The sequence below is a fragment of the Phoca vitulina genome, unplaced genomic scaffold (assembly GCF_004348235.1).
Source record: "Phoca vitulina isolate PV1807 unplaced genomic scaffold, GSC_HSeal_1.0 scaffold59, whole genome shotgun sequence".
NCBI lineage: Eukaryota > Metazoa > Chordata > Mammalia > Carnivora > Phocidae > Phoca > Phoca vitulina.
Genome location: NW_022589762.1, coordinates 6,756,324 through 6,771,065, shown reverse-complemented (window position 1 = coordinate 6,771,065; position 14,742 = coordinate 6,756,324). Strand labels below are relative to the sequence as shown.

At 40.6% G+C, this 14,742-nt stretch overlaps 1 protein-coding gene across 1 annotated transcript in view; it reads left to right on the top strand.

The window, feature by feature from the left end:
- The window catches only part of LOC116623527 (anoctamin-2-like), a 192,075-nt gene that overhangs the window by 160,895 nt on the left and 16,438 nt on the right, over positions 1-14,742 (top strand). Inside the window, exon 11 of the mRNA XM_032390749.1 lies at positions 13,212-13,346. Coding sequence (XP_032246640.1) covers positions 13,212-13,346 — 135 coding nt within the window. The remainder of the gene's footprint in view (positions 1-13,211; positions 13,347-14,742) is intronic.

Here is a 14,742-nt window from a genome sequence, read left to right as displayed (position 1 = left end):
TAAAGATTTTATTTATTTATTTGACAGAGAGAGAGACAGTGAGAGAGGGAACACAAGCAGGGGGAGTGGGAGAGGGAGAAGCAGGCTTCCCGCTGAGCAGGGAGCCCGATGCAGGGCTCGATCCCAGGACCCTGGGATCATGACCTGAGCCAAAGGCAGACGCTTAATGACTGAGCCACCCAGGCACCCCCGGGGAATGAAGCTTCTTGACTATTTTAGGGCCATTGGGAATCTACCACCATTGCTGTTGACTCTTGGAAGGGTTTCCTGAAAGGCACTCCTCTCTCCTTTGTGGTATGGCGTGGTAGTTGAGAGCAGAGGCTTTTGGACCTCAGCAGATTAGAGTTTGAATATTGCCTCGACACCCTAGTGGCTTCATCCACTTGGGTGAGGTGTTAGACCTTTGAGTTCCCATCCCTTCATCTATTAAATGGGGACATAATGCCTACTTCTAGGACTGCTCACAGACTTGTGAATTTTGTGCCTTGCTCATAGTTCCCCAGCTGAGAGGGCAAGTGGGGGCTGGAATCTACACCACACTCTCTCTCCAAGCCTTGTGCCTTGATGTGGTACTATGTATTCCCAGAGGAAGGAACCTTTTCATTCACACAAGGACACCATTTTTGCCAAGCCCTGTATTCACTCACAGGATTCTTGTGAAGATCGTGAGAGAAAAAAATGCATGAGAGCATTCACCAGAGTACCTGGATTGAAGTGAACAATCAGAGATAGAGATATTTTATTTTGTGATCTGTTTCTTCTTTTGTCTGGGGAGGCATGGCTGATAACAGAGATCTACCCAACTGCTGAGGGGAATCCACAAATGAGTGGAAAGACCCAGGATCAGAACTTGCCTTTAGTATTTCTCCTGGGTTCTGGGGAAGATCCTGCCAGTGCTCTCGCTTTTTTCCTGCCTTGTTTTTCCTACTTTAACTCACTTTCCTAGCCCTGATTTTTTGTCTACCTAATTTACCTACCTGTCACCGGCACCTCCCTTCTCTATTTGACCCTGGGCTTGGCATCGGGAACTTCTGGTCCCTGGCTCTCCCCAGTCTTCTGTTCTGTTGGCGCATCTAGACACATCTGCTGCTTGCAGGACCTGTGATGGGCCCCGCCAGCCCAGCTGATTCTGACTCCTCGGCCTGGGCCTGCAGCTTCCCTGGCCTCATAGAGTAGTTCTTTATTTGGAAACCTTTTAAAATAGAGGACTTGGGAGGAGAGAGGGAGACACTTGACAGAAGTGGCACAGGAGAGTGTCATGGACGTAGTGTGCTCTAATTCCAAGGAGTAATTTTTCCCCTCCAGAACTTCTGAAACATTCCCATGCCATTAACTGGCATCTGTGTTGTCTCTTAATGTCAGGACTTGAGCCAAGCCCAGTTTTCACAGCCCTGAAGCCTAGCCCTTTCTGCACTCTACTTTCTGAATTTGCCCCATGTTAGCAAAATGTTCTTTTCAGAAGGAGGCCTTCTCTTGGCCTGTCTGGGAGGGCTAAGAACCAAGAGCCTCCTGGCCCTCCGTTACTGATCGGAGGAGCCAGCTACTATGTCTGCTGGCCTGTGCCCAGCAGAGTGGGAGGCAGCTTGGCTCCTGCTGACAGCTTTGACAGAGGGGTGACAATCCAGCTGCTGCTTCCCAATCAGTGGGACCCCCACCTGGAGATGGGTTCAGGCCCTGGATCTCCCGGCCAGTGATCAAAAGGCAGAAGCTGGGAGGTGGGATAAAGGGAGGCCTGGAGAACCTGACGTCCTGTGACCTGGGCCCTTTCTCATGGGCATGTCTGTGCTCCCTGGAGAGAAGCACCATGACTTTGGGTCTTGGGATTGTGGGTCCCAAGAAAAGAAACTGATAAGCACCATTCTTTAAAGACTATAATGTATATCTGTACAGAGAATGTTTGAAGTCCCTTTTGATACAGATTCTCTTCTTGGGTTTCTTTTCCAGCAACCTTTCTGCTACCCACCCCTACCTCTCCTAGCCCCAGGGAAGATAAGGGAGGGCATGGGGTGGGGAGTGGGGAGTAGTGGGGATAAGACATGGGGAAATTCCCATCAGGCAGAAAGGGAAAATAAACTTTTCCAATGAAGGAAGATTGTTATAAGAGAGAAATAGAAAGGTGTAGAAGGGTAAGATTTGAGAGGGCATTATTCTGGTGCCTCCCTGCCTTGGGGTCAGACAGTTCTGGAGTGGGAGGTGGAAGCAAGAGGAATGGAAGCGCTTGGATATTTTGAGGGTGAATCCTAGAGCCCAGGTTTTGTTTGCACCTCCTATCTCAGAGTGCAGCATGAGGAAATTACAAATTCTTTGGAGAAGCCCAGCATCCAGCATGGTGTCAGAGTATTCATGGTGCTGCCTAGGGAGCTGACTAGGAATGGCTGAGCCCGAAACAGTGCCCCCTACATCCCACAGACCACAAACACAGTCTGGAGGATCCAAAGGTTCTCATGAACCACCTGCCTTGGAGAGGCTGCGGCTGGGACAAGGAAGAGGCAGCACATGCTCTAGGTGCCAGCTGGATGCCCCAGTAGGACCCTGCTGGCCTGGCCACCCCCTGGTGGATGCCCACACAATGCTGGGGGCCAACCCAACCCAGCCCAGCTCAGCTACTGAGTAGCTGGGACCAGCTCAGGGCTCAATTCCCAGAAGCCCCCTCCCCTCTTCCATCCTAAGGATGCACACACTTCTTCCTCACCTGGATACTACCTTGTAAAGGGGATGGTGGTGGGGGAGCTTCTTGAGCTGGGCAAGACAATCCTGACAGGGAGCTTGAGCCTCGAATTGACTGTATATTTATCCCAAGGAGACTTTTTAAAAACCTGACAAAACCAAGTCACCTTTAGAGTGCCTGGGTGGCTCAGTCAGTTAAGCATCTGCCTTCGGCTCAGGTCATGATCCTGGGGTCCTGGGATGGAGCCCTGTGTTGGGCTCCCTGCTCAGCGGGGAGCCTGCTTCTCCCTCTTCCTTTGCCCCTCCCCCTGCTCATGCTCTCTCTTGTGCATATTCTCTCTCTCAAATAAATAAATAAAATCTATTTTTTTTTATGGTTTAAGTTTTATTTTGGAGCATCAACACTGTGAGAAATACATGTCTTAATAGGATTTGATTTCCATATAGGTATTTTCCCCAAAGAAACAAACAAAAGGATGAGACTGCTTGATTTTCAAATGTCACTTGTTTGCCCCAGAAACAGTCTACTTGGTACAAGGGTGTCCTAGAAATCCTAAATCTATAGATCATAGTTTCCATTGCTGGTGGGGTGATAAATAAAATCTTAAAAAAAGTCATCTTTAACTGTTTTGCTTATCTGAGTCTAACCTTAATTCCAACACTAATTTTTGACTTGCCTTGTAAGGTTTTGCAAGCATTAAATGACATACTGTGTATAAAGCACTTAACCCAGAGCTTGGCATATGGTACATGCTGAATAAATGTTGCATTTCTCCCCTTGCTCTCCAGTGCTGACCCCTTATACAACCGTAGTCCACTTACATTATTTTCAAGAGCTGAGGGTACAGGTTAGGGACATTGGTAATTTAAAAGGCAGAAACCACATTGGCCCCATCTCATGGCTTCACCAAGGAGAGGCCTTTGCTGGCTTGCCTAGCTTCTTCTGTCCCTGGGAATTTCCAGGCTGTCTTCCAGAGAACCAACCATTGTGAACTCTAATTAAAGGCTCTGAACTTTCTCTTTGGCATCCCTGCACCTGCCCACAGTCTGTCTCCTGAGGGGTCAGGAAAGCCTGAGCTTTTTGTAAGACCAGGAAGGAAGGTGCTGTGCTTGCTATCCTGTCAGGCTGATGCAGGCTTGGCAGGAGTTGAGAGCAGAAGTTGCCCCTCTCTGGCTGACAGGGCGAACTCCCCTGGAACACGCCCTGCTGGCATGTCTGCTCTGCTTCTGATCTGAATGCTCGGGAATGGTGTAAGCAGCATCCAACCTCCACCACTGCCTTGGGCTACCCAGCCAAATGCCGACCTTGCATTTCAGGGCTGGCAGTCTAGTTCTGGAAGTCTTGTCTTTTGTTAGCATGGCCTTCTGTGCTTCATTAAGGTGAAAACTCCCTGTTCAGGTCTGTGACAGACTGGGCCTGAATGACATGTACACCTGATGTGGATTATATGCCGTCTGGCTCGAAGGCAAGAGAATGGACAAGGTGATCTTCAGGGAATCTGTTGGCCTGCAGATTATAAAATATGTGGTGTCTTTTTAAAATCATTTTAAGATTTCTTTGTCTAATGGGGTCTTTTGTGGTTCCATATAAACTTTAGTATTATTTGTTCTAGTTTTGTGAAAAATGCTATTGGTATTTTTATAGGGATTGCGTTGAATCTGTAGATTGCTTTGGGTAATATGGACATTTTAACAATATTAATTCATTTAATCCATGAACATGGAATATCTTTCCATTTGCTTGCAACATCTTCAATTTATTTCATTAATGTTTTATAGTTTTTGGAGTATAGGTCTTTTACCTCTTCTGTTAAGTTTATGGGTTTTTTTGGTGCAATTGTAAATGGAATTGTTTTCTTAATTTCTCTTTTTGCTACTTTGTTATTAGTGTATAGAAGTGCTACTGATTTCTGGGTATTAATTTAGTATCCTGAAGCTTCACTGAATTCATTTATTATTTCTAGTAGTTTTTTTTGTAGAATCTTTAGGGTTTTCTATATATAGTATCATGTCATCTGCAAATAGTGACAGGTTAACAACTTCTTTACCAATACCTCTGATTTCTTTTTCTTGTCTGATTGCTGTGGCTAGGACTTCCAGTACTGTGTTTAAAAGTGGTGAGAATGGAAAAAAAAATAAAAATGGTGAGAATGGATATCCTTGTCTTGTTCCTCATCTTAGAAGAAAATCTCTCAGTTTTTCTCTATTGAGTAAGATGTTAGCTGTGGGTTTTGAGGTATGTTCCCTCTAACCCTACTTTGTTGAGAGTTTTTATCATGAATGGATGTTGATATTTTGTCAAATGCTTTTTCTGCATCTGCTGATATGATCATATGGTTTTTATCCTTCATTTTGATGAGGTGTGTCATGTTGATTTTTTGGCGAATATTGAACCATTCTTGCATCCTCAGAATAAATCCCATTTGATTGTGGTGAATGATCCTTTCAGTCTTGTGAAAGAAAAACAAAAGGGGAGGTATCACAATTCCAGATATCAATATATATACTACAAGGCTGTAGTAATCAAAACAGTATGGTACAGGCACAAAAATAGACACATAGATCAATGGATCAGAATAGAGAGCCCAGAAATAAGCTCATGATTATATGGTCAGTTAATTTATGGCAAAGGAGCAAGAATATACAATGGGGAAAGGAGAGTCTCTTCAGTAAATGGGGTTGGGAAAACTGGACAGCTACATGTATAAGAATGAAACTAGACCACTTTCTAACACCATATATAAAAATAAACTCAAAATGGATTAAAGACCTAAATGTGAGACCTGAAACTATAAAAATTCTAGAAGAGAGCACAGGCAGTAATTTCTCTGACATTGGCCATAGCAACATTTTTCTAGACATATCTCCTAGACATGTCTCCTAAGGCAAGGGAAACAAAAGCAAAAATAAACTATTGGGACTAGATCAATGTAAAAAGCTTTTGCAAAGTGAAGGAAACAGTTGACAAAACTAAAAGACCACCTACTGAATGGGAGAAGATATTTGCAAATGATATATCTCATAAAGGGTTAATATCCAAAATATATAAAGACCAAAGACAACACCAAAATATAAATAACCAATTGAAAAATGGGCAGAGGACCTAAATAAACATTTTTCCAAAGAAGATGTACAAATGGCCAAAAGATGCATAAAAAGATGTTCAATATGTTCAATATCTCTAACCATCAGGGAAATGCAAATTGAAACCACAGTGAGATATCACCTCACACCTGTGAGAATGGCTAAAATAAAAAAGATAAGAAATAATAAGCGTTGGCAAGAATGTGGAGAAAAAGGAATCCTTGTGCACTGTTGGTGAGTATGCAAACTGGTGCAGCCACTGTGGGTTAACAACATTATGGAGTTTCCTCAAGAAATTAAAAACAGAAATACCAAATGATCCAATAATTCCACTACTGGGTATTTACCTAAAGAAAATGAAAAGGATATATGTACCCCTATGTTTTTGCAGCATTATTTATAGTAGCCAAGTTATGGAAGCAACCTAAGAGTCCATTGATAGACGAATGGATAGGAAGATGTGGTATGTATGTGTGTGTGTGTGTGGGGGGGGTGTGTATCATGGAATATTATACAACCATTAAAAAGGATGAGATTTTTTTTTTTTTTTTTTTTTTTGCCATTTGCAACAACATGGATGGACCTAAAGGATATTGTGCTAAGCAAAATAAGTTAGACTGAGAAAGACAAATACCATATGATTTCACTCATATGTGGAATCTAAAAAAAAAGAAAACCCAAATGAATATAAACAAACAAAGAGCAGAATCAGACCTGTTAACACAGAGATCAAACTGATGGTTGCCAGTGGGAGTGTGGGCAAAATGAGTGAAAGCAAGTGGGAGGTACAGGCTTCCAGTTATGGAATGAATAAGTCATAGGAATAAAAGGCACAGCATAAGGTATAGTCAATGATACTGTAATAGCATGGTGTGGTGACAGATGGTAGCTACACTGTGGTAAGCATAGCATAATGTTGAAACTTGTTGAATCACTGTTTTACACCTGAAACTAATGTAGCATAGTATATCAACTACACTCAAATAAAAAAATTAATAAAAATTTAAAAATGAAACCATTTTAAAATCAAAGTATAATATACCTATAGAAAGATGTATATGCAATAAATATACAGCTTGCTGAATTTTTGCAAGCTGAACACACCCATACAACTAGTACTCAGGTGAAGAATGAGTATGATTGGCACTACTATCTGGACTTCTAGGACAGTTATTTTGTTTTTCAACTTTATATAAACAGAATAATTAAATATATATATTCTTTAGTGCATGACTCCTTTTGCTCAATGTTGTGTTGATGAGATTTATCCATATTGCACGTTCTTGTAAGGTGTTCATTCCCATTGCTGTATAATACACCATTGGGCAAATATAGTACAATGTATTTATCCATTTTATTGCTTATAGGCGTTTGTGGGGTTTCTAGTTTGGGGCTATCATAGATAGTGCTGCTGTGAGTGTTCCTGTATGTGTCTCTCAGTGTGCATGTATGTGTTTCTGTTGGGCATATACTTAGGAAGAGACTTGTTGCATCATTGGGGATGCCCATGCTCAGCTGTAGTAGATACTGCCCAGTGGTTTTCCGAAAGTGGATCTACCTGTACACATCCCACCTGCACTGTGTGAGCGTTCTAGTTTCTCCGCATTTGGCCAAGACTTGGTATTTCCCCTCTTTTTCATTTTTATCATTTTCTTGACTAGGTATTGCACTGTGATTTCATTTGCCTTTTCCTGATGATGTGATGATTAGGAAAGTTGAGTACCTTTTCATATGTTTATTGGTGAATTGGGTATCTTTTTTGGGGGGGGAGGGGCAGAGAGAAAGGGGGAGGGAGAATCTTAAGCACATGGAGCCCAACACAGGGCTTGATCTCACAACCCTGAGATCATGACCTGGGCTGAATCAAGAGTTGGATGCTTAAATGACTGAGCCACCCAGACACCTTAATTGGGTATCTTTTTTTTTTCAATACTCTTTTTAAAATACTTTTTAAAATTATGTTATGTTAGTCACCATACAGTACATCATTAGTTTTTGATGTAGTGTTCTATGATTCATTGTTTGCGTATCTTTTTAATGAAGTGTTCCTTAAAGTCTTTTGCTCATTTTTCTCTTGGATTCCTAATTCATATTCATCTGTAGAAATTCTTTATGTATTCAGATACAAGTCCATGTATACAAATATTTTTTTTTCCTATTCCTTGGCCTGTCTTTTTACTCACTTAATGGTACCATTTGATGAACAGAAGTTTTCCATTTTAATGTAGTAGATGACGTGGATTTTTAGAATAAATCTCATCAACAATTTTTAATATTACTTGCTTACTGTGTCCTCCTAGACCTTGCTCATTTCATTTTCACATTAAATGGAAAGAAAATGAAGCTTAGAGAAGTGGAAAGACTTTTTCTTAAGGTGGGACACAGCAGAGGGCACATTCATGCCAGCTCTGCCCACTCCAGAGCCCCTGTTCTGTGATCTCTGCTATACCAGAGAAGGCACCAGCTGATATCCCATAGACATTGTCCAGTCCTTGGATGTTTTTGTTTGGCCTGCACATTTTTTTTTCCCAGTTGAATTAGTTGCCAACATCAAAAATTAGGAGAAATACAGATTTCCAGCTTTTCTTAGAAAATTGTAGGATCTGGCAATACTGGTCCCATTTTCTCACATGTCTCCCAGGACTGCTGGAGCTGAGTTACTGGTCCCTGTAGATAGAACTAAGCCCTCTAGTGTTCTACTGGAGTTGCTGTGATTGATCGTGCTTGGCCTGCTTTGATCATTTGTGTTTCCTGCCTGGTTCCTGAAGGCATCTGAATTTTTGACTACTAAACTGTTGCCCTTAAATGACATAATTGATTCTTTTTCCTTCTTTGTTTCATCTGTTCTTACCTTAATACATTTTGACCTTGCTACCTTCCTTTTCAAGGTATCTAGGCTCTGTGTTCAGGCTTCCTGTCCACCTTTCTGGTCATCGGTGCTTTTATGGTAAAAAGAGGAGTAAATTGCTTATGTGGAACAGTTAAAAGAGCTCCTCAAAATATTCTCCCGCTTCCTTTAAGGGGTGAAGGTATTGTGTTTCCATAAAGCTTGAAATGTAATTCCTTTCCTGGAAGAAGTGACAAAGTACTCTAGTGAAGTTTAATTTATCGGATCAGCTCTGTAAGCATAAACCTGGGAAGCAACAGGAGAAAAGATTTGTAGATTTTATGGGTTAAGAGAGTAGTCAGAGAAATCTTAGGTCTCTGAATGGCTGAATGCCTCAGACGGGATGCTGTGGTGGTCTGGTTTCAGAGCTGGGAAAAACATGGGAACATGGCAGGGGACAGAGTATGGATAGGTAGCTATGTGCTGTCTTTCTCCAACTCAGCAAATTTTCCCTGGGCATGTCCCCTGCCCAACCATTTCCTTCCCTTCTTTAAGTCCCTTCTATAAGTCGGTATACTGTGGAGGAATCTTAAGAGCTGGAATCTCAAGGTAGCCTCACTGAATTTGAATCTTGTCTCTTCTTTCTTACTAGCCATGTGACCTTGGGTTAATCTTTTTGTACATCCTTTCTTCATCTATAATTGGAGGATAATAGCATACTACCTCATAGAGTTGTGTGGACTAAAAAAATGAGACAGTATTTAGAATCTTCTTAGAACAGAGCTTGGCAAAGAATCAGCCCTCAATAAATTTCAGTCCCTATGACTGCTGTTGCTATCCTGGCAAGAGCACTAGACATGGAGGGGTCAGATGACGAGCGACCAAATGCTTGCTTTGCCATCCACGAGCCATGTGACCTTGGACAAGTCCTTCTAACCAGAGAGCTTCCGTTTCCTCACCTGGAAAAGATGTCGTGAGAATTAAAAGCGGAGCCAAATAAGTTGGTCAAGACAAGAGCACTAGGACAGTTTGTGTTTGTTATGTCTTATGTCTCTCCTACCTTCTCTGTTCCCCGCTCTTCTTCCAGAGGTAGGCAATGTAGCCTGGAGGGGAAGGCAAGATGAGCACCCATGAGGAGGCAGCTAACAGTATCACATGGTCATGGAAATAGGAACTGTAGTGATGTCCCTTCTTTCAGTCCCCATATTGGGAACTGGTGTTTTATCTTTCATCTTCTTGATTAGTCCAACTAAACATTTAATCAATTTTATGGATCCTGTCAAACAACCAGCTTTTGTTTTCATTGACTTTATTTATGGTTTTTCTGTTTTCATTCTCACTGATCTCTGCTCCCCACCTTATTCTTTCTTTCCTTCTGTTTGCTTTGGATTGAGTTTCTTCTTCTTTTTCTAGTAGAAGTGCAAGCTTAGATTATTGATTCAGAGCTTTCTTCTGTTAGTACAAGTATTCAATGTTGTAAATTTCTAAGTATTGCTTTAAAGGCATCCCACAACTTTTGATATGTTGTGTTTTCCTTTTCACTCAATTGAAAATACTTTCTAATTTCCTTTTTTATTTCTTTGTTGACCTTTCTTTGGGTTATTTGGATGGGTGTTGTTTAATTTCCAAATATTTATGGATATTTTCAGATATCTTTCTGCTATTGATTTTTAGTTTAACTTAATTGTGGTCAGAGAATAAAATTTTTATTACTTCAATCTTTTAGATTTGTTAGATTAGCTTTATGACTCAGAATATGGACTATCTTGGTGAATGTGTGTTGAAAAGAATGTATTTTCTGCTGTTTAGTGGACTGTTCTATACATGTCAATTAGGTCAAGTTGGTTTGTAGTGACTTCTATGTCCTTACTGATTTTATGTCTCCTTGTCCTCTCCATTACTTGAGAGAGAAGTGTTGAAGTCTCCAATTTATACTTGAGAATTTGTCTATTCATCCTTTTAGTTCTGTCCATTTTTATTGTATGTATTTTGATGTATGCAGATGATCTGTGCATTTTACTGTATGCATTTAGGATTATCAGGCCTTCTTAATGAGTTGACCATGTTGTCATTAATTGATCTGCCTCTTTATCCCAGGTACCGTTCTTTGTTCAGAAGTCTTTATATGTCCCAGCTTCCTTTTGATTCATGATTGCATGATATATCTTTTTTCATTTCTTTACTTTTCTTCTATATAGGTCTTTATAATAAAAGTGGGTTTCTTGTATGTTTACATTTGTTATCATTAATGTATTTATATTTTAAAACTACCACCTTTCTATTTGTTTTCTATTTGTTTTATATGTAGTTTGTTTCTGTTTTTCCTCTTTTCATGACTTCTTTGCAAATGAGTATATTTAATGGTTCCATTTCATCTCCAATTTTGGTCTGTTAATTATACCTATTTTTTAAATTCAGTGGTTGCTCTAGGGTTTACAGAATCCATCTTTAACTTAACACATTCTACTTTAAAATAATATTATACCATTTCACACCCTGGGTAAGGGCCTTCCAATACTCTCTCTCAGTTTCCTCTCTCCTATCTTTTGTGCTATTATTATCCTACTCTTATATATGTTATAAACACCATAAGACATCATCACTATTTTTGCTTGATACCAATGTTTCTCTGCCTTTTTTCTATTATTGCTTTCCTCCATGAAATTTAATACCACATATATACTGTATATCTGTTTATGTTCTGTGGCACTTTGGAGACCTAAAAACCACTGTAATACCTAAGATAGTTTTTGGCTTCCAAAGAACTAGTTTTATCCCCATGGGAGAGTATTTTGGGTTGACTGTTTTTTTTGTTTTTTGTTTTCTTTCCATACTTTAAGGTTGTCACTCTATTATCTTCTGGCTTGCGTAGTTTCTGCCAAGAAATTGGCTGTAAATCTTATCTTTGTTCCTTTGCATATAATATCCTCCCTTTCTCATCTTCCCCTCCCCAACACCACCGTCACTCCAGCTTAATTAAAGATTTTCTATCTTTGTTTTTCAGATTTGATTTTGGTATGTCTCGGTGTGTAGGTTTCTGTTTTTGTTTTTATATTTATTCTGCTTGGGGTTCTCTGGAGTTCTTAGACCTATGTTTTGTTGTTTTTGATTAATTTTGGAAATTTTTTAGCCATAGTCCATTCAGATATTTCTTCTGTCTTCTTTCTTTTAATCTTCCTGGGGCTTCAAATACATAAATGATAGACCCTAGGATATTATCCTCTCTCCTGCCCCTCTCCCAGAGCAGACTGCTGATCCTTTTCACTCAGTGATTTGAATGAGAGATGGTCCTGGGAGATGAGTGTGCCTCCACGCCCCTCTTCAATAAAGAGGCCCTTTCCAGTTTCCTACCTTGCCCATTACCCTCCTTATGAGTACCAGGTGGTGGTCATTGGCTGGGATCTTATGAAGGACTGCAAACCCCTCTTGTGTCTGGAGCTCTCAGTTATTGTAATCTATCATGCTAACCTATACTCAGACTTTCAGAATTTACAAGATTATATCTTTTTCTTTGTACTGCCCTTTTCTCCTGTGCTCTGCCAAATCTGAAAGTGTTTGCATGTTCCATTTTCCTTGGAGGGGTTTGTCATTTTTTTTTTTTAAATTCAGTTCACATGATTACCTTGTAGCCTCCATTCTATGATGGGTTCAAGGAAAGTTTGATGTCACAGATTATCTGGATTTTTCTTGTTGCTAGGGTGGAAGCCACATTTTCTTGCCATTGTCTATATCCTAGGTGGGAGCAGCACCTTTGGTAGTGGATAAATAGATTCAATTCACTGTTCTTATTCTTTTGTCCTCACATCAAAGAGTGGGCTGCACTCCCATTTCCCTCCTGTGTTTTATGTCATAGCCTCTTGAGAAATAAAATATACAGTTTCTCTGTGGTTTGTCTTTTTCTCGTCAGGTGTCCATCACCAATATTTATTTAAAGGAAAAATCCCTTTTTTAGAGACTTAGTGTGACAATTTACTAACTTCCTGAACTCTAGGGATCAAAAAAATAATGGCTTGTTAATTTTCTCTCTAAAAGAATTTTTTAAATTATAGAATTAATTCATTAACAAAGTAGAGAGTTTAAAATTGCAGAAACGTAAAAAATAAAGAAATAAAAACCACCCATAATCCCATCAGCTAAAGAAACCATTGCTAATATTTTACCAAAATGCTTCTAGTTATTTTTCTGAGTTTTATGGTTTGTGTACATAAGTACGCATGCCCACCTAAATAATTTGTGTTTTATTCACATAATGAAGTTCTGAAAAGGTGTTTTTCTGTGGGTTACGGTACTCATGAGATGATGATGTGTTACTTTTATTTGTCTGGTAAAGATGCCAAAATGTATGGTCTACTTTCAGTTTGCTGTTAGGGCTGGATTCCTTATTGGGGCTAGTTCACGTGAATAGCCAGGATTCCCTGGTGTGTGTGTATGTGTGTGAGTGTGTGTGTGAGTGATTCCCAGGGAATGTAATTCATAGTGGAAGAGACCAGTTCTTTGTGCTGAGGTCCCTCTTGCGCCATCTAACTTCCATCTCTTTTTGTTTACGCTGACCCGTTGTCAGGTTTAGAATAAACAGAAATGGGGGAAGTTTATGGTGTTCTCAATATGTGTTGCGATATTCTTTCTTTTTCAGAAAGTATTTTGGAGAAAAAATTGGACTATATTTTGCCTGGCTGGGATTATATACATCATTCCTCATTCCATCTTCTGTAATTGGAGTGATCGTGTTTCTTTACGGATGTGCAACAATCGAAGAAGATATTCCCAGGTGAGAGGGTTTTAAAGAAAAAGCCTCAGTTCCCACATGGCAGTACTTTGGAGTTTCATCCCAGTTGCGAGTACAGTTCATATGCTTCCTTCCAAACTCCTTACCCTCTATTCTCTCCTCCCCTTACTACACACATAACCTCCCTCCAGAGACAGATCTGGGAACTATAGAGTCTGGGAATAGCTTCAGAGCCTGCTGGGGATGGCTCCCTTCCTTTCCTAGTTAGGCTCTTCTCCAGGGCTAGAGTCTGATACAGGCAAGTGGATTCTACCTGATGAAAAAACCCATGCCGGAGAAACGCATTTTCCCCTCAACTTCATGACTTTTTTCTCTGGTTTCCCCTAAGACCCGAGGCAGGAAATGTTGAGTGGCATTGGGTAGTGATCACATGTCGATATGGTCAAACACTGTTGGGATAAAATGCTGTGAAGCTGTCCATAGAAGCAGGCAGCTCTGGAACTGAGGGGACTCAGCCTCTGGTTCAGGAAGTCAGAAACTGCAGGTGACAGGTCCCATGGTGGGGTTCTTGGAGAGCCAAGAGATGGAACAAAGTCTGGTCCTTATGGTGAAAAGAGAGCCTACAAAGAATATAAGCACTTAAAAATAGCATACTCGGGCTGCAGGGTGGCTTAGTTGGTTAAGCATCTGACTCTCGATTTTGGCTCAGGTCATGATCTCAGAGTCATGAGATCAAGCCCCATGTTGGGCTCCGTGCTGGCCATGGAGCCTGCTTCAGATTCTCTCCCTTCCGTCATTCTCCTCCCCCCCCCCCCCCCCCCCTTCCTTCCCCCCCTCCCCCCCTCCTCCCAAAAAAAAAAAAAAAAAAGCATCCTTTAGGATGGACAGCAGTACATATTAGCTGTAAGACTGGATAGTTAACTCCCCAAGTCTTCCTTCCCTTGGCTATAAATAGTGATAATAACCCATACCTTGTGATGTTGTTGTGAAGATTCAAGGAGACGATGTTTGGCACATAATAGAATATTAATAAATAATTGTTGAAGGAATCAACATATGTGGAAATAAAGTACAAGTGACGAAAGAGACACTTAACATATTTAGCATTTAAATCCCTTGCCATCTTCAGCACTGTCCTTGAAAACCGAAGCATGGTTAATGTATTTTAATACTTTCTCAGTTGCAAGTGATAGAAATGCAACATGAACTAGCTGAAGCAAAAAAAAAAAGAAAAAGGAATTTATTATAAGGATTCTGGGGTGTGTCAGGGAACGCAGTGGCAGGCGTGTGACTAGCCTAAGGACCAATGGAAATAGGGACTCCTATTTATCTCCCATCTCTGGTTCTTTCTTGTATTTGTTTCACTACATATTTTCTCCATTGGATGTAAACATTCCTACTAATAGCTCATGGATGTTGTATCGTAGAGCTTTTTCTT